The sequence below is a fragment of the Callospermophilus lateralis genome, chromosome 14, assembly GCF_048772815.1.
Source record: "Callospermophilus lateralis isolate mCalLat2 chromosome 14, mCalLat2.hap1, whole genome shotgun sequence".
NCBI classification, from domain to species: domain Eukaryota; kingdom Metazoa; phylum Chordata; class Mammalia; order Rodentia; family Sciuridae; genus Callospermophilus; species Callospermophilus lateralis.
In genome coordinates this window covers 58,142,093-58,159,505 of record NC_135318.1, presented here as the reverse complement: position 1 = coordinate 58,159,505, position 17,413 = coordinate 58,142,093, and the positions used below count along the sequence as shown (strand labels likewise).

Here is a 17,413-nt window from a genome sequence, read left to right as displayed (position 1 = left end):
TGACGGGGACTCCAAGGACAGCCATACCACCTAAGCCAATTAGAGGGAGCCAGCCCGTCCCTGGCGCACCCTGAACGCAGGGCAGGCAGACCTGCAGCAGCTACAGTGGTGGGCCGAACGGGCAGGAAGGATGTCCACCAAGTTGGCTCAGATCAAGAGGACCCCAAGGACAGCGAGGCTCTCCCCACAGAGCTGAAGCCACCTGGAGGCCTGTCAAGGTGGCACCACAGTGGACAGATGCTTCTTGCCAGGACAGAGTAGACGGGGACAAGCCTCTCCAGCCACCTAGCTGTCCCATCACCAGAAGCCTATAGACCCCACCTTGCCCAGTGGGAGAGAGTCAGGGGACCCTCTGGACATTCACATCCCAGTTCCTCGGGGAGCTCCAGGCAGGGGGCAGCCAGGCGGGCTGGGAGGGCTCCATTGTCTGCCGGCCCCACCCAGCTCGTTAGGCGCAACATGCTGCTCTAATTACACTTCCCAGGAAAAACAGTGTTTCAAATTAAGGCCTTGGGGGAGGAAGAGGGGGATGGGGGACCACTGGGCTTATTTTCCTGATTGCAAAACATCAAATTTTTCCTTTTAGTGGATGTAGGGGTGCAGGAGGGTACCTCCAGTACATCTCAGGGTGAGAGTCACACACCTTGTCTCCTGGGTTGGGACCGACACATGGGGTGACATCTGGAGGGCCCCTGAGCCAGCCATGAAAACAGTCACAGAGCATGTGATCCCTCCTACGAGGGCGTCCCTGCCACGGGGCCCTGGCATGGCCAGGACCGCAAGCCCCTGGGGGTCCTCTCTACGCGTGCTCCACATCCTAAGGGCCCTGGTTAGAAAGGAGCCCAGCAGCACGTCTCCTGCCCAACGTGTGTGCGTGTGTTCTCGCGAGTGTCCACATGTACACACGCTCACACGTGCATGCACACACTCTCCAGTTCTCAGGAAATCTGAAATTGCGTTTCTTTGAACTCCTTCCCCCTGGCAGGGCGGACAGCCTTTGTTCTCCGGACAAAAAGAAAGAGAACCGGAGGAGGGCTCAGAGGAGGCGGGAGAAGGAGGGAGGCGGCCAGGGAGCACACAGAGCAGGGCGAAGCCCCGGGAGGGTGGGAAGAGGCTCAGAGAGAGCGAAAGACAGACAAAAAGGCCCTGAGGACAGGGGACCTCCACACGCCCTCTGAGACTCCAGCCTCCAGTGCACAGGGCAACCTTCTACTTCCCTGCAGAGAGCCTGGAAGAGAGGCCTTCACACAGGCACCCAGAAGGGAAATTCTGTCACCGCAGGCAGTGACACAGCCCCAGCCCCAGCCCCAGGCACGGCTGCCTGCACCCACTCCCGGGCCCTTTCTGCCTATTCAAAGGCTAGCTCGGTGTCACCTCTTCCAGGAAGCCAGCCCCGCTGTCCTGCTCTGGGAGCCCGCAGCTCTGGGAGACAGCAGTGCATCTAACTCACAGGCACCCGGGTGAATCTTTGCATCTGCCGGCCCTGGCACAGATGTTCTCCCCACAGGAGGGGCCATCCGGAGTCCCCGACCCCATCTGCTCCTCCAGCTCCCTCTAGTCTGGTTGCCCATGATGGTGACTATCTCAGAAGGCTCCTTCCTAGCTGGTTTCTCCCCCAGTCCCTCCCTCCCCAACACACACCACGCAGTCAGACAACTTCTAACACCCCCAATCTGCCCTCCCCACTCTCAGACTTTCCAGGGCTTCGGGAAGGCTCAGGTAGTCCCCAAAGGGATGAGGCTGGGGCCTGGGAGGGAGTGGATGGGGATCAATGGCAGGAGCTTGGCCACAGCACGGAAGACAGAAGAATACCACCAGGGCCCTGGGCTCCCTGCAGGACCAACCCAGCAGCACCCCTGACCTGCCCCCTCCCACCTCAGGGGAGCCGGAAGACCAAATTGGACCCTCATCTTGGCATGAAGCTTGGCCTTGGAGCGAGTGGAAGTAGACTGAGCTATGGGGGTGGGGATCATCTGGAGGCTTGTTCCCTGGACTAGATGACACTCCATTCCTTAGATCCGACCTCAGGCCTTTGAACCTGCTGGCTCAGTCCAGCCCTGTGCCCAGCAGACCCCAGGACTTGTTCTCCCCTGGCTCTGCTGACCCACAGGAGGCCTCAGCCTGTGGCCTGGCTGGCCCTGCAGCAGGACACTTGGCCCTCTGAGGGATCTGGACCAAAAGCTATAGTTTTGATTTGCTTCCTGACAACCAGACCGCAGTTGGATCCCTGTGCTTAGAATCTGAGCCTTTACTGCTCTATATGACAAATCCAGTTATGAAGGATTCTAACTTTTTTTTTTTTAATAACTCATCCCTGGGCTGGGTCTTCTTCAGAGGAGGCTGTGGGTTTTGGCCACAGAGTGCTCTCAATCAAGAGCGAGGGCTCCGTGCTGCTTCCCTGGACCGGGCTCTGCCTCCCTTTCCAAATCGGCAGTCTTTCGCAACTGCAGCCAGAAGCTGGAGGCCGCCTGTCAGGCGCAATCACGGCCAGCTCACTTGGCGGACCCCACCTCAGTCTGGGAGTGAAGGAAGTGAGGTAAGGGGCGCGGGGCCTGCAGATCCCACATCCTGGTTCTGCGCTTCAAGTCTAAATTGCACTGAAAATGTCAAACGGTGTCCGCTCCCAGCCTGGGGATTCCCTGATGACAGGAAGTGGCTGCCCTTTTCCCAACTGGCCCTCTGACCAGGGCTCTCATTCCTGTCTCTCCATCCAAGACTCTGCTGCCCGCTCACTCATCATCATCCCCTGACCGATGCACAGGAGGCCGAAAGAGAACGTGCTTCTCACGCCCAAGGACGTGGCTCTCTTCACGTAGCTCTAGCTCTAAACTTCTTCAAGCGCTAGGAGTCCACGTTCCATCCACCTCCTAAACCCCCATGCTGGTCCGTGGCCCCTTGGGCCAAAGGCGTGTTTCCACCTTGCTAAGTGCTGCACAGATGTCTGGCTAATGCTGCCTCCACCAGAGAGGCTTCCTTGACTATTCTGAGCCCTGCTGAACATTTTAGTCTTACAAACACGCCACCTGGTAGTCAACCAGCTAGAGCTTGAGTAGCCTGGGTAAGTCTGGCCCTCCCAAGAAGTCAGCAAGCCTCTGAGGTGACACACACCCTGGGACACTCCCCAGGCAGCCCTGGACCCACACAGAGCTTGAGGAATAAAGCCCAGATAGGTCCCCATGTGACAGGTGTCTATTGGCACCGGGAAGCTAGGAGACTGGGGCATGGACAGGGAGGCTGGACAGCTGGCCTTCACCTCCCTCTGTGTCTGCCCACTGGTCCCCAGCCACAGGCCACAGCTCCAGTCCGGCTCACCTCATCCAGGATCCTTGACGTATCCTGCACCTGGACCACACCATCGAATGTTCCACATCCAGGAGATAGTGCATGAGGAAGAGGGAGGTAGAAGTCTCCATTAGTAACAGGGAGAGCTAGTCTGGACCAGAGATCAGCACCCCAGACACCACCACCAAAAGGAGCCAATGAAAGGCCCCTCCCGGCAAGGGGAGAATGCTGTGCTCCCCAGCCGCACCCTCCATGATGTCCGAGAAAGAAGATGCAATGGATCTGAGCCAGGGAGGGACATGTGGGAAAGACTCATGCCCAAGCCTAGAGTCCAGGCAGCTCCAGAAGTGACTGGAGGAGGGAAAGTAACAGACAGGTGGCAGAAGGACCTAGAACCCTATGAAGCAACCCCGGGAGAAAGTCGGGCCTTGACCTTGGAGTCATTGCTCCTGCAGGGCAAGTGGACCTGGGGGGCCAAGGGGGACAACCTTGAGTCTCCAGGGCTGGCAGAACTGAGAGTCGAGCTGGGAGAGGACAGAAAGGGAAACTAGCAAGAGTCGGGGGAGAAGAGAGGGGTGGGGTGGCAGAGGCGGCCTCGTGTGGTAAAGACTGTCTAAACCTCGGGTGGACGCCTCACAGGGGCAAACGAGGTGTCCGAAAGGAGCCCGCACAGCTGCACCTGAGCCCGGTCTGGAACAGCCTGGTATCTGTGTTTTCTCCCATGGCCCCCAGGACAGGGAAGGAGGGCAGGGACAAGGGGCTGAAGCCGCCATTGTTGGGAGAAAACAGTGTCCCATGAGAAGAAAAAGTTGGAAAATCCAGTCTAAATCAGGGCTCCTGAATCTTGATGTGCATCAGAAGCTCCTGCAGGGCTGGGAGAGCAGAGGGTGCTGGGCCACGCCTCAAAGCTGACAGGGGGAGGACCCAGGCAACCCAGAGGCTCTATCGGGCCCTCACTTTCTGAATCATGGGGTTAAGTCAGTGGCCCCACCAGGTGCACATTAAAAGTCCCCCCGGGCACTGCTGGAAGGTACCAAGGCCAGGGCCGCACACCACAGGTTGCCTTCCGTTTGGTCTGGAGTGGGACAGGAGCACTGATGAGCTTTAAAGCCCCAGGTGACTCCAAAGCTCAGCCCAGCCAGCAGCCACAGCTGGGTGATCAGGAGGCCTCTGTAGGAGGCCAAGTGGAAAACCCTGCCCTCCGATTCTCAGACCTCTCAAGGAATAAGGGCTGGCGAGGCCGAGGCTGGGCGCAGGGACCTGGAGTGCCCCAGCCCAGCCCACCCTGCCCTGGGGCCCACCCTGCCAGCCCTCCCCTGCTTACGGAGCTTTCCCTGGGGCTCCAGGCAAGGCAGTGTCAGAGCGGCTGACCACCCTTCCCAGAGCCAGAAGGGGTTAAGACACAGGGAGGGGGGAGCTTAGCTTAAAAAAGGAAAGATAAGAACAAGGCTTACCTCAAAGCCAGGAATATGGTAGATGGCCGGCTAGGGTGAAGAGAAAGAGGGCATGGGTTATGCGCCTGTCATCCAAAGACCTCAGCCCCCTCCTTTCTGCCCCAGCCCGGCAAAACATGAAAATGACCACCATGGAATGTGCCAGGGATCAGACAGGCCAGGGGGCTGCAGACCCCGTTTCCTGGGAGAGGGAGGGGTGCAGGGGAAGCTAAGTGTCCCCTCCAGCACGTCACCCAGAGCAGCCCTCCTTTCAGTGTCCACGTTGGGGTTCACATGACGCCAAGAACAAGTCTGAAGGCAGAGCTCGAACCCAAGCCTCTTGTTTCACAGGGGCCACACGGCCGCCCAGGGCCACACAACTGGGCCATGGCGGGGCCAGCACTGGGACAAGGATCCTGCCCTTGCCTGTCCATCACAGCAGTTAAGACCCCACCACCAGACCACAGAGGCCCTCCTCCCAGAGGCCACGTCAGGAGGTGACCCAGGGCAGGATAAATCCAGGGAGGAGAGGACTCAGACATTACAGACCCATACATTCTACCCCAGTGATTGATGGAGTCCTGATTTGGGGTTCAGAAAAGGTGGGCAAAATGGGTCTCACTAGGAGGCCTGATTTTCAGAAGAGATTGCCCAGAATCCCACTGGGCACTGGCAGCAGGTGGGGGGATCCTGGCAGCCCTGCCCTCCCCACCCCACCAGGTACCCCTCCTGGGCCTTCCTGGGCCTGGATGCAGCCCAGCCTCACCTTCTCTCTCTGGATGAGCTCAAAAGATGCCAGCAGCTCCCCCGCCGGCTGGCTGCCCCTCGTCAGCGGGAACCAGGCCAGCCGGGGCATCCTTTCCAGGCTTGGTTGACATATGCAGCGACCCATGAACTCATCTGCGCCCTAGACCAGGTGTGGAGGGAGAAGGGTCAGTATCCCCCCAGCTCAGGATTCAGAGTGGCCTCCAAAAATCAGTAGGCCTGAATCCTGCCTCCTGGGAGGGTCCTGGGAGTCAGGGAAGCCCCCTCAGGCCAAGTGGAAAACCCTGCCCTCCTGAGAGGGATGCCAGGACCAGGTGAGAGCTGAGCAACCTTGGACACTGTGCTAGGTTCAAATTCCCACCATGGTTGGGAAGGCCCTCTGTATACTGAACTAAGAGCTCCTGCTTTAATGTAATCCAGCTCTGAGCCCATGAGGGACCAGAGAGACAGTCTCCCCCCATTTCTCTAAGGCCCGCAGCCCTGTGAGTGACCTTCCCAGGGACTTTGGTTATGTCCTGACTGTTCACTTCATCCTTAATTTCTCCAGCTTTAAAATGGAGAACTCTGATCATGCTCATCAAATTATGTTCCCAAAATAATGTTTTCACCTGATAATCCCTTTGCCCAGGTACCTTCCTCGGCTTCCTGCTGTCCAGAGGACAGAGTCCAAACCCTCCTTTGGCACCAAAGGCCCCCTCACTGCCGCCTGACACCTCTCTTTCCCTGCCTACGCATCCTCTCCTCCTCCGGCCCAATGGCCTCAGCTGGCCTCTCCCTCTCCTGCCCTCACATGGCCACTTCCCCCAGTGCTGCTGGCCTCTCCCCTTGTCAGCCACCGCACGAAGACTGTGCATCACACACAGGCCTGGCCAAGTCCAGCAAGGGCAGTGGGCAGAACCTGGGTCTCCGCCAGATGGTGGTGTGGCCTCCCAAGCCCTCGTGCCTTGCCCAGAGCAGGGACAGACCCAGAGCAAAAACTGGGAGGGCACGCTAACTGCAGCCATACCACTGCAGGGGACCTCGATGTCCCCAAGAGCCATCCTGGAATGGCCACCAGCTCCGTATAAATGCCCACACCAGCAGGTGACAGTCTGGCACCAATTACTGAGCGTTAACTGCAGCAGCTACAGCACTGGAAGGGGTCCTGAGGCTGCTCTGGGCCAGGTGTTGCCCGTTCAGCTGCTGAGAGCTAGAGACGGGGTGGGACTGGTGGAGGGCTAGGCAGGCAGGAATGCAGGAGCTCCGGGCAGCAGTCATTTGCTAGATGCTAGCCCACAGGGAGGGAAAGACTCCGAGCAACATGTTAAGAAGAAGAGGGCGGATGGTTTGGGCAAAGGGGCCCCAGCCGGGGTTGGGGGTGGCAGTGGGATGAGAGGGGAGAGAGCAGCATTTCAGAGATATTTCCAGAAAGTGTTACCATGACGGGGTGTGGCATGTCCTGGGCACCTCCCGGCCCACCCTCCACCTGCACCCTTCTCCACACAGTCCCAACTAGGCTCCCTCCAGCTGCTCACTCATCAGGGCCCTCACTCTTCCTCCCAGAGTTCCCAGGTAGGGTTCCCAGCCCAGGCCCACGTTGTCACTGCCAGCTGACCCCCCCAACACACATCTGGTGGGGACCCTAGACAGCCCTTCCCCGGGTCCCTGATCACCACACCCCTCCAGGGCCTCTGGCATCCAAACTGTGGCAATTTTACTGGAAACATCTTCCAAACCCTGCCCCCGCCATCCCTCTCCTTGCCCCTACCCAGGCGGGGCCTCTTTGCCACACCCCTGGTCATCTCTTCCAGGAGCATCAACTTCTTAAAATGTGGCTCTGACCCCATCACCACCCCCCCACACACTGTTTCCTAACTCGCACTCCCTTCCCCCTGCCAGCCTGCCCACCCCTCCCCTCGCAGCCCCCCACTCACCCCCACACTATGCTGCAGTGCCCCTCAGCCTCCCCCACCAACCCCGGACCCCATTTCCTTCGGGGCCTTTGTCCTCCCCACAGCCTTCCCTGATGTTCCAGCCTGGCTCCATCCCTCCCTCCTTGGAACCTTCCAGAGCTGCCTTTCCAATACTGGAGCATTAGCCACCTGCAGCTATTTAAATTCACATTTTAATTCTTTAAAACACAATGAAATTTAAAACTCAAGTTTCTGGGTTTGTACTAGCCACATTTCAAGTGCTCCCTAGCCACATGCAGCTAGTGGCTCCCACTCTGGACAGCACAGCTAGAGAGCACTTCCGTCATCACAGGAAGTCCTGTTGGACAGCTCCGTGCAGAGGCCCCTGCCTGTGCCACAGAGCTATATGGCCGTCCGGGACATGCTCACTCACATACATAGAGGATTCTCCACTCTCTGGGTGAGTCTCAGCCTCAAATAAGGGACCACTCGTCTCAGTAAAGCGAGTGTCTGATAAATGTCTGAAGAATCAGCAGCTTTTGATGGGGAAAGAGGCTATTCTTGGAATCACATAAATAAGGTAGAGACAGAGAAAACCCAGGCTCCTGACCACAGCCAAGTGCCCTTTCCAGATCTGTCCCCTCACTGTGCCACATTTGATTAGTAATATCTGCCACGGGGCACAGCACATGAGCTAGCAACCCATTTTTAATACCTCTTAAATAGTTTTAATTACTCCACAGCCTGAGGGGTCAGGGGAGAGGCCACAGCCCCACCCTGGGTGGAAACCCAGAGCCCACAGCACAGCTCTCCCCGGGGCCCTGCAGCAGGTGGGCAGTAGGGGGCGAGGGAGCGAGCTGGGCACACTCACGTAGGTGTCATGGTCATAGAGCTCCACCACGATGCTGGCCGGCTGCTCAGCAATGCTGGCCGGCTCACCGAAGATCTCAATCTCGTAGAAGATAAGGGTCTGGTCCCAGGTGGGGTTCAGGGTGTTCTTTACGACCACTGTCTTCTGACTCTGGTGCAGGAAGGAGACGATCGCATAGGGATCTGTATGGGCCAAGTTGGGAAGAGAGACAGGACATGGCAGGGACCGTGAGAGTCTCCTCTCAGAAGGCGCCCAGGCCTCAAAGCTGAAGCAGGGCTGGGGCCACCACTCCAGAGCAATGTAACCACGCTGGAACCCATTTTCCTCAGGGGCCTTTCCTGGTCGGGGAGATCAGACTGGAGGAGGCGGGAGGTGATTCAGGAGACCAGTTATGAGGCTACTGCAATGACCCAGGCAGAGATGGTCCTGGCTTAGTGGGCGTGGACCTAAGAGCTGCTGTGCAGTGGGTCGTGTGAGCTCCTTACTATCCCCAAACTCCTTTGCAGCCTGCCAGCCCTGGACGCACCAGTCTGGGACCTAGCCACCAGCCATTCTCTCTGCCCAGTCCCAAAGGCAAGTTTGTGTCACTGGAGCAGATTCTAGAACAGTGGTTCTCCAATGCAAGCAAGCAACAGAATCTCCTGGAAGGTGCACAGAGATTGCTGAGTCCCACCCCACACTCTGACACTGCAGGCCTTTCCAGCAAGTTCCAAGGTGATGTTGATGCTGCCTTAAGGCCACACTTGGGAAAACACCAAGGGTCCTTTGGGACTACGCGTTACTCAAGAGAGGAGCACGAGGCCTAGAAGAAGGGGCTCTTCTAATTTGTCCTAACGGAATGGGAACTTGGGGCTGAGGGCTAATTTGTTACCATTTTGTAAGACTCTAAATGCCAAATACTGAGGGCACTTGGACAGAAATCTCTGGGGACACAGGAGGCTGGCAGCTGATACTGAATGTCTGTGAGGACTTAGCCCAGTGCCCTCATGGAAGCCCTCTGTCCTTAGCCCCTTGCAGTGCCCTGTCGCTCTGAGCCCACAGGCCTGCCCCAGCACTGACACCCTGTGGGACCCCAAGAGATCCTCAATGTCCTTAAAAGCAATGGTCTCTGCCTCACTGGGCTCAGAAGGGTGCATCCCACCCTGGGGCTGGGATGAGGAGACAGTGAACCCCACCAAGAAGACATAAGATGACGGGCTCCTGGACCACAAGGAGACCAAGGGGTAAGCCAAGGCCACCACATAGGACACAGCAGAGAGAGGGACTCTGCCGGTAGAAGAGGTGGGAAGGTGGGTGAGGAGCAGCAGGACTCCTATAAAGGGACCCAGAGAGCAGGGCCTAAGGTGGTGGGTGTTGCTCAAAGAACCCATGGTAAGGGGGAGGGGCATCTAAGTTACCAGGCAGAAGCCATGGGCACCCACTGGCTGAACAATGCTGGGTTTGGCCACAGGAGGGTGACCACTAGCCTGGGGCCAGCCTGTCACCTCCTGCACAGAAGCACAGCAGGGTCAGTCATGGGGAGTATCCTACAGGAAATTGGTGTTGAGCCCTGCTGTGGAGTAGCAGAGGACCAGAAGGTTCTGGGGATAGAAGGAACGGCACGGGGAGAGGCGGGGGCAAATGCCACCTCTTGCTGATGGGAGCCTCCCTGGCACGGGGCTCCCCCTTCCACGCACTGGCCCTGGCAAGGCTGGCTGAGTCCTCTCCCTCCTGCCCCTGGCAGGGCCCGTCGGCAGTGGCGGCGTCTGTGCATTTAATGAAACCGTCTGGCTGTGATACCATCAGCTCCAAGCTCGGCAGAGAACCTCTCCCAGTTCCAGTAAGGGAAGGAGGGCGCGTTCCCATAAATAAAACCATATTAGAGGGCCGGCGAAAAAGCCCCTTTTGTTCCCACCCCCCGTGCTTCCCAACGCTTTATTTTTATAAGCGTGCGGGCCCCAGACCGACCGCGTTTACACAAAGATCACAATTGCACATTGTGGCGGCCGTGCACGCCGTATTGGTGTTGGCAGCACCCCCCACGCCGGCCCCCCTAGCAGGCCGGCTCCCTCCAGCAGCCCCGCAGCCCAGGCAATGAGCTCAGCACTGGGGGGGGGTGGGTGCTTTCAAACAAAACTCACCCAGACCCACACACGGGCCCCCAGCCGCCCACGGGAGAAAAAACACAACAAAGACATTGTAAAGAGCAGGCCTGGAGGCCCCCGGCCTCAGACACTGGGCCACTGTGTGCTGGGGCCTGGCCTCTCCCCCAGAGGGCCCAGCCCCTCCCCCAAAAAGCGAAACAAGGAGGGGGGCACTGTTGCTCCAGCAAGGTGGTCAGATGGACTCACAGACACATCCCCTTGCAGAGAAGCCAAGAGGAGGGAAGGTGGAGGACTGGGCTCTCGCTTTCATCCCAGCCTCGGGCTCTCCCCAGGGCTGTGCACCCCGGGCCAGGGGGCATGTTTGGAAGGGTTCTCTCTGAGGACCACAGCTGCCCTGGAGAGACTCCAGCCACACACACACACACACACACACACACACACACACACAGGATTCCACCAGCATCCCCATCACAATAGAGCCAGGGATTGTACCAAGTCCCAGGCAGGTTTGTTGATTATTTTGGGGGGGGGGGGGTGGATACCAGGGATTAAACCCATTGAACCACATTCCCAGCCCTTTTTTAATATTTTATTTTGAGACAGGGTCTCTCTAAGTTGCTTAGGGCCTCACTAAGTTGCTGAGGCTGGCCTCACACTTGCAATCCTTCTGTCTCAGCCTCCCAAGCCTCTGGGATTACAGGCATGAGCCACCATGTCAAACTCCAGGCAGACAATTCTTTGGCTGGATCCAGTGCCCTGCATCTGACGGTTCGGACTGAGCCCTGCTGCTCCAAAAGAGGACCTTCTGCATTCAACATCCTAAACTCCCCTGTAGGACCTTTCCACCAACCAGCCCAGACCACCAATGTGGAGAACAGGATGGGTAGGGTCACACTCTTGGTCCAAAGAGGGAGATTTGCCCCCAGGAAGACCTGCAATTCCAAGTCCACTGCTCCTACATGTCACACTCGTTGGAAGGAGACCATGGAGTGGATCACAGCAATCAAATTAAAACTACCCTACAGCAAAAAGTCAAGAAAAATGATTCAAAATTGTAACACTCAGTGTTGGCAAATAGTTGATGAAGTATGAGGTATTCTTTATCGCTGGAAGCAATTCAGCAACCTTCAGAAAAGTAATTGGGAAGTATGCCCATAAAACATAAAGCCATTCAGGCCCCCTTTCCCATATTACTGGGAATGACCCAAATTAGCCAAACGCTATCTGTACAAAGATGTTTGCTCTGGTGTTATTTATATCATTCATTTTATATATAATTGTTGGTAGGTTATCACTGACCTAGGAATGGGAAGATGAAGGAGACCAATTATGGCTCTTAGCCTCATAAAACAGCAATGAAACAAGAGTTAGAGCACAGGTTGTGTGTGACTTAATAGTGAGCACACAGGTGCAAGGCGTAGGGGTCCCCTGAGTAGCCTGGTGACATCGAGTCAGGCTTCCTGGAGGTGGTCTCCTACCTGAGCCTCAAGAATCAGGAAGGAATCAACACAGACCAGGATAAAGGTCAGCCAAGGGTGTCAAGGCACCCAGCAGGCAGAGACACCAAAGAGCACGGGCACTTGGGAAACAGGAAGTTGTTGGTGGAGGTGAAAGGGAGTAGGGAGCACCCAGGGCGGGGGCAGAGGGGAGGACCAAGGTGGCCTGAATCCTGTAGACTGGATGTTGCCCTCCTCTGGGAGCCCAAGGGTCCTAACACGGGTTGGACAGCCTCCTTCCCTGCAGCCGCAGCACCTCCTAGGCCACCGCGCCCTGCAAACCTGAGAGCTCCCTCCCAGTCTCGTTCCTGCTCAGGAACCTTTCTTCAGTGGAGCATTTCACAAGCCTCGGATGCATCTGGGGGAAACACCTCCTTATGCTTCCGGGGCGGAATGCCTCCGATGGAGCCAACCCGAACAAAAAGCCCTGCCTAAAGGGAGAGGGGGCCGGAGGACGTGAGCAGAATCCAGATGCAGGAAGCCCCAAAGCAAGAATTCCCCCACACCCCTCAGGACAGAGTCCACATCTGTATGGAAAACTGAAGCTTTGGTCCCCAGGCCACGGTGTAGCAGCCATTCATCAGATGTCACCATGGCCCAGCCTGGCAGGAACATCTCTCAGGACCACCCAACAACTGCACAGCCTTCTCCTCCCAGGAGCCATGGGGCCAGCAAAGAGGGCCACGGGAGCTTCTGCCCTGACACCCACCCCAGCCATGGGTCAATGAACAATGTGACTTGGGAAGCCACGTCGAGCCCCATGAGACCCTCAGAGAAATATTTCTGGGCTCCTCCAGCTAAGGGCCATCTCCTGGAATGTGATAGCATCATGCCAGTGCTGCATCTGGGTGGCAGCTCTGCCACCCAACCAAGTTCTCCTCTGGGGGATGGGACAAAGCAGAGTCATCTGGGGAGCAACTTGGTGGAGCAGAGAGCTTCCCACAGGGAACCCTTTGAGAAATTTCAGTCTACCAAGAAGAGCCACCCGGCTTACATGTGTTCAGGGAGACCAGGCTACCCTCTCCAGAATTCCAGGGCAGGCGAGGCAGAGCTGGGTGCCACACAGATGTCACTGTCTTCTCTAGTCACAGCTTTCAGCTCAAAGCAAAGCCACACATACCAGAGACGCTGGCCAGGCACCAACGGGCCCACCCCCATATCCAAAAGAAGCCACTGGAATTAAGAGCATCTTACAATGTGCAGGTCTAACTGCTGTACAGGACACACACACACCACAGGCACTTTCCGTGGGTGCAGAGGACCCAGGCTGGCTACATGTTCAAGCCCCACCTGAAGGGGAATCCCCAGGCTGCCTGGACAGTCACATCACCACAAAAAGCCCCTTCTAGAGGGTGGAATGAGATGGCCATTATCACCCTATGTACACACGATTACACACATGATACACATATGATTACACGGTGTGACTCTGCACCACAATCGTGTACAATGTGTCCAAGTGCATTCTACTGTCATATATAACTAACTAGAACAAGTTTTAAAAATAAAAAAAAATAAATTATTTTTTAAAAAAAACCTCCTTCTGCCGAGTTCGATATTGTTCCGGAAGTGTTTTCTGGGCAACTCCTGCATATCCCTCAACTCCTCAGCCAGGGAGGAAGCACAGATACAGCCCCTGCCTCTGGACAGCTCCAGAGTCCACCTCAGAGGGACAAGGAGAGTCCATGGGGACACAGGAGCACAGGAAAGGCCCAGGTCAGGCTGGGGAGCATGCCCCGGGGAGGGCCCTCTGCCCCAGACAGCAGCAGGCAGCTGGAAGGTGCTACCAGCGACAGACAGAGTTAGACCCTCCCCTGGCCCCAGACATTCCGGATTCACACATGAGTTTCCTCAGAGAAATGCCAGCCGGTGGCCGCGCACAGCCTCGGGCCGCCAGCCGCCCCAGGGTCAGTTCCAGGGGAGAGATTGCTTTGGTTTAGGGTTTGGGAGTGAAAATAAACACTCTGGGTTTTATAGGTTCCCCGCGTTGGCTGCTGTTTTCCCTTCCATCAGCTGCTCAATTGGGCCTTTCATTCAGAAGCCAGTGGCCTCTGAGGAAGCCCTGGGCAGTGCCCGCAAAGCTCAAGGGATGTTTATCTGGGGGAGGGGGTGGGGCCAGGATGGAAAGTGTGACGTCTCCACAGGCCAATGCCAGGCTGACCCTGCCCTGCAGTCCCCGGACTGAGCACTGGCTTCCCACGCTGGTCCCTTGGAGGAGTTCCTGACTTGTAGGGTCCTCGGCCAACCAGGCGCACAGGGGACAAGGGGCCCTCCACCTGAGCCCCCACCTGCCCACTCACCCTGCACAAACCCGCTGCCTGCACCCTCCCCCTTCGCAACCTCCCCAGGAGAGAGAGAAAGCAAGGCGGTGAACTAGACCCCTTCTTATTTCTCAAGGTAAGTTCCAGAGCCCGGGTGTGTATCCCAGAGTTAGAAATCGCTGCAGATATTGACCTGCCCCCGGCACAGCCCTCACAAGGTTGCATCTGTGAGTACTCCCTGGGCATAGGGAGTGCTCAGAAAGTAGTCATTCTTAGGTGCCCAATGCTACAGGTTCAGGGGAAGACAAAGTCCTTTCCTGGGGGCGGGGCAAGGGGGTCATGGTCAAAGTGGGAAAGTTGCAACAGGGAGACCCCAACTCATCTGTGCAGCAGGTAAGGGCTCTGAGAGAGGCACCAGAGAGGAAGCCAAGTCCTGTGGAAGGAGAAACCGGCTCAGCCTGGAGAAGGGTATCTGGGCGGGTCTTGAAGGACAACTAGGAGTTCACCTGGTTTAGATTAGGAAGGAAATGCACTCTAGGCAGAGAGGATGCTAAATGCAAAAGTCAGGCACATGGAAGAGGCTGGCAAATAGACGAAGGCAGATGGGACTGGAGCTAGTGAACAGAGGGGAACGAGCCCCAGGTGAAACGGGTGAGGGCCACAGGGGCAGGCTGGCGAGTGGGGGTCCATCTGTCAGGGTTTTTGAAAGCAGACAAGCGATGTGCCCAGGTATGCTGAGGGCAGGCAAGCCACGAGGCCTCCAAGTGGCCTGAATAAGAAGGGGCAAGGCCAGCGTAATGTGACAGTGTGATGCTGAAGACAAGGGAACAGATCTGAGAGATGTGGGTGTCAGCAGCCACAGAACCGTGTGACTAAGGGTTTCTGGCCTGAGTGATGAACCCCAGGACCAAGGCAGGAAATGCAGAGGAGCCTGGACCTGAGAGCGGCGGCCCCTCAAGGATTGGGTCTGGACGGGATGGGCCACTAGAGCAACTGCAGCCCACGCCAAGAAGCAAGCGGAGAAGAAGGATGCCGCTGGAGACCCTGGAGAGCGTGTGGCCTGGAAGCCATGCCTGGGGGGCTTTCAGGAAGGAGGGGATGGTCAGCCATGCCAAACCCTGCAGAGGAGTCAAGCAGATCCCGGAGGAAGGGCTGCTGCATCTGACAACCAGGAGGCCACGGGACCGAGCAACGGCATCCAGCAAACGCAGCCGCCACCCCCCACAAGGGATGCCTCGGGCCACATCTCCTGTTGCCTGCAGGACTGACTCCTCCATCTCAGCTCTCAGCCCACAGTCCCCGGTGCTCCTCCCTCTCTCCACCTACCAGAAAAAGAGTCCTTGTCCATCGCTGGCAGGTCCCGGGCCTGGTACATGTAGCAGCGTAGGTGGTAGCGATTCCCATCTTCACCAAAGAAGAAACAGAGACACCAGAGTGAGGGGTTGACGGGGTCTAACTGCTGGGGCTCGAGGGGAGGGGAATCTGCCCTCAAAGGACAGCAGACAGAGGGGCTGAATGACAGAAGGGACATAGGCCACTTCTCGGGAGTGAGCCTCGCAAGCCAGGAGGACGGATCACAGCTCCAAGGCAGAACTGAGTGCTGCGTCCTGGGGCCAGACTAGAGGTGCAGGAGTCAGGAGGGACAGAGAAGGACAGGGAGGAGCAGAGGCCAAATAGGTAGCAGGCACTCACAAGGCACAGTGTGAATGCACTCTCACACTTGAGTGGATGCACACGTGTGCACACACACAGACACACACGTGCACATACACAGACACACACATGTGCACACATGCCTAAAGACACTGATCAGAGAGCACAGACTCGGTTCTCCAGAGCCCGGATGCACACACCTGACCACGTAATCCCATGCAAACGGAAGTGTAGGGTGCACACCCACATCACCTCTGTAGGTCCCACCAAGCATCACTTACAGTCAAAGATGCAGGAGATGGTGGGTCTGTTCACACCGAAGCTCAAGGTAGAGACGGACACGGAATCCTCGCTCCTATCATCCACTACACCACCCTGGGGGCACAAAACTGGTCATGGCAGATTCTGACCCCAGAGCCCAGAGCTAGTGGGGAAACGTAGGGAGGACACGAGCCAAGGGAAATTGAGAATCCTGAGACCCCACCATCATCATCGTGACAACTGCCCACCTCGTAGGTGGGTAATGCAGGTTTGCCTTGAGTCCTGCTGTCCTGTGCACCTGCCGGCCCTCCCTGTGCACCCCAGGGTGTGCAGCAGCACACCTGGCCTCCACCTTCTGGACGCATGGAGCCTCTCCACTAAGTCTCCAGACATTGCCAAATGACCCCGGGGGTAGAGGGATTGTCCCCAGCTGAGAACCAACAGTAAGAATTAAATCAAATGTTGTACCTGCAGCCTTGGGCAAGAAGTCTGGCACTCAGAAACATCAGTTTAACTAGTGACATCAGTTTGACCCTGTCATCTCTCTAGTGTCGTGTTAATTTAGTCACTTCTCCTGAGCACCCACAGTGCCCTGAACTCCCCTATGTCTGCACCCACCCCTTCACTACTAGGGTCAGACAGTCTTCAGCTTCTAAAAGCAGTTGGCCTCCAACGACACTCAGAAGTTCATCCTCTCCTGGGCATCACTAGACACCAATGTCAAAGCACCAAAAGACGGTGGGAAACTCTTCCGACCCTCCAGAGAAGACCAGATAAGCCAGGGGGGAATTCTGAGCTGTTCCAGATTACAGGTTGACAGGAAAAGACTCTAACGGACTCTCCAGGGAAGAATTCAGCGGAGAGCTGGCTACTGGGGTGCGTCTAGTGGAGCCGAGGTCTGGAGGTCCCGGGTTGGCATCTCTGGGCTCCCACTGTCCACCCGCTGCGTATTTATAGACAGTGCTGGTGCCAGGGGCATATAGGTCCCAAGCCAGATCACAAGCTCTGGGACAAGGCTGTGCTAGATACTCACTGTCTCTCAAAGTTCCCACTGTACTAGGGAGAGTCTGGGGCCAAGGACAGGAACAGAAGCAGGAGGCAGACTGGGGCCACAGCTGGCTCAGAAATCTGTCCATCAGTTTACTGTGTATAAACCCATTTGGGCAGGCCTGTCACCTTGTCCTGATTAGCACTGGGATCTAACCATGGAGCCTTGAGTCACTTTTGGGAACACCAAGACCAGACCACTCCCCCTGAGCCAGATGCCCACCTCTCTGGTACCCTCCCTCAAGCCCACCTTCCTCCAAGGGCCAATAGCCCAGCCGCACACCACAGAGGGGCTGAGAGAGCAGGCACCGTTTCCCGGAGGCCCCCTGCTGCCTGTTCCCTCTGCCACCGCTATTTCTCCAATCCTT

At 57.0% G+C, this 17,413-nt stretch overlaps 1 protein-coding gene across 21 annotated transcripts in view; it reads right to left on the bottom strand.

The window, feature by feature from the left end:
• Positions 1-17,413, bottom strand: part of Dysf (dysferlin) — a 205,292-nt gene that overhangs the window by 70,815 nt on the left and 117,064 nt on the right. For all 21 annotated transcript variants that reach the window (XM_076834051.2, XM_076834056.2, XM_076834058.2 and 18 more), the window contains 6 exons: positions 16,019-16,112; positions 15,411-15,488; positions 8,244-8,425; positions 5,482-5,622; positions 4,737-4,766; positions 3,313-3,342 (listed from right to left, as the gene is read on the bottom strand). In XM_076834051.2, the coding sequence (XP_076690166.2) occupies positions 3,313-3,342; positions 4,737-4,766; positions 5,482-5,622; positions 8,244-8,425; positions 15,411-15,488; positions 16,019-16,112 (555 nt within the window). The remainder of the gene's footprint in view (positions 1-3,312; positions 3,343-4,736; positions 4,767-5,481; positions 5,623-8,243; positions 8,426-15,410; positions 15,489-16,018; positions 16,113-17,413) is intronic.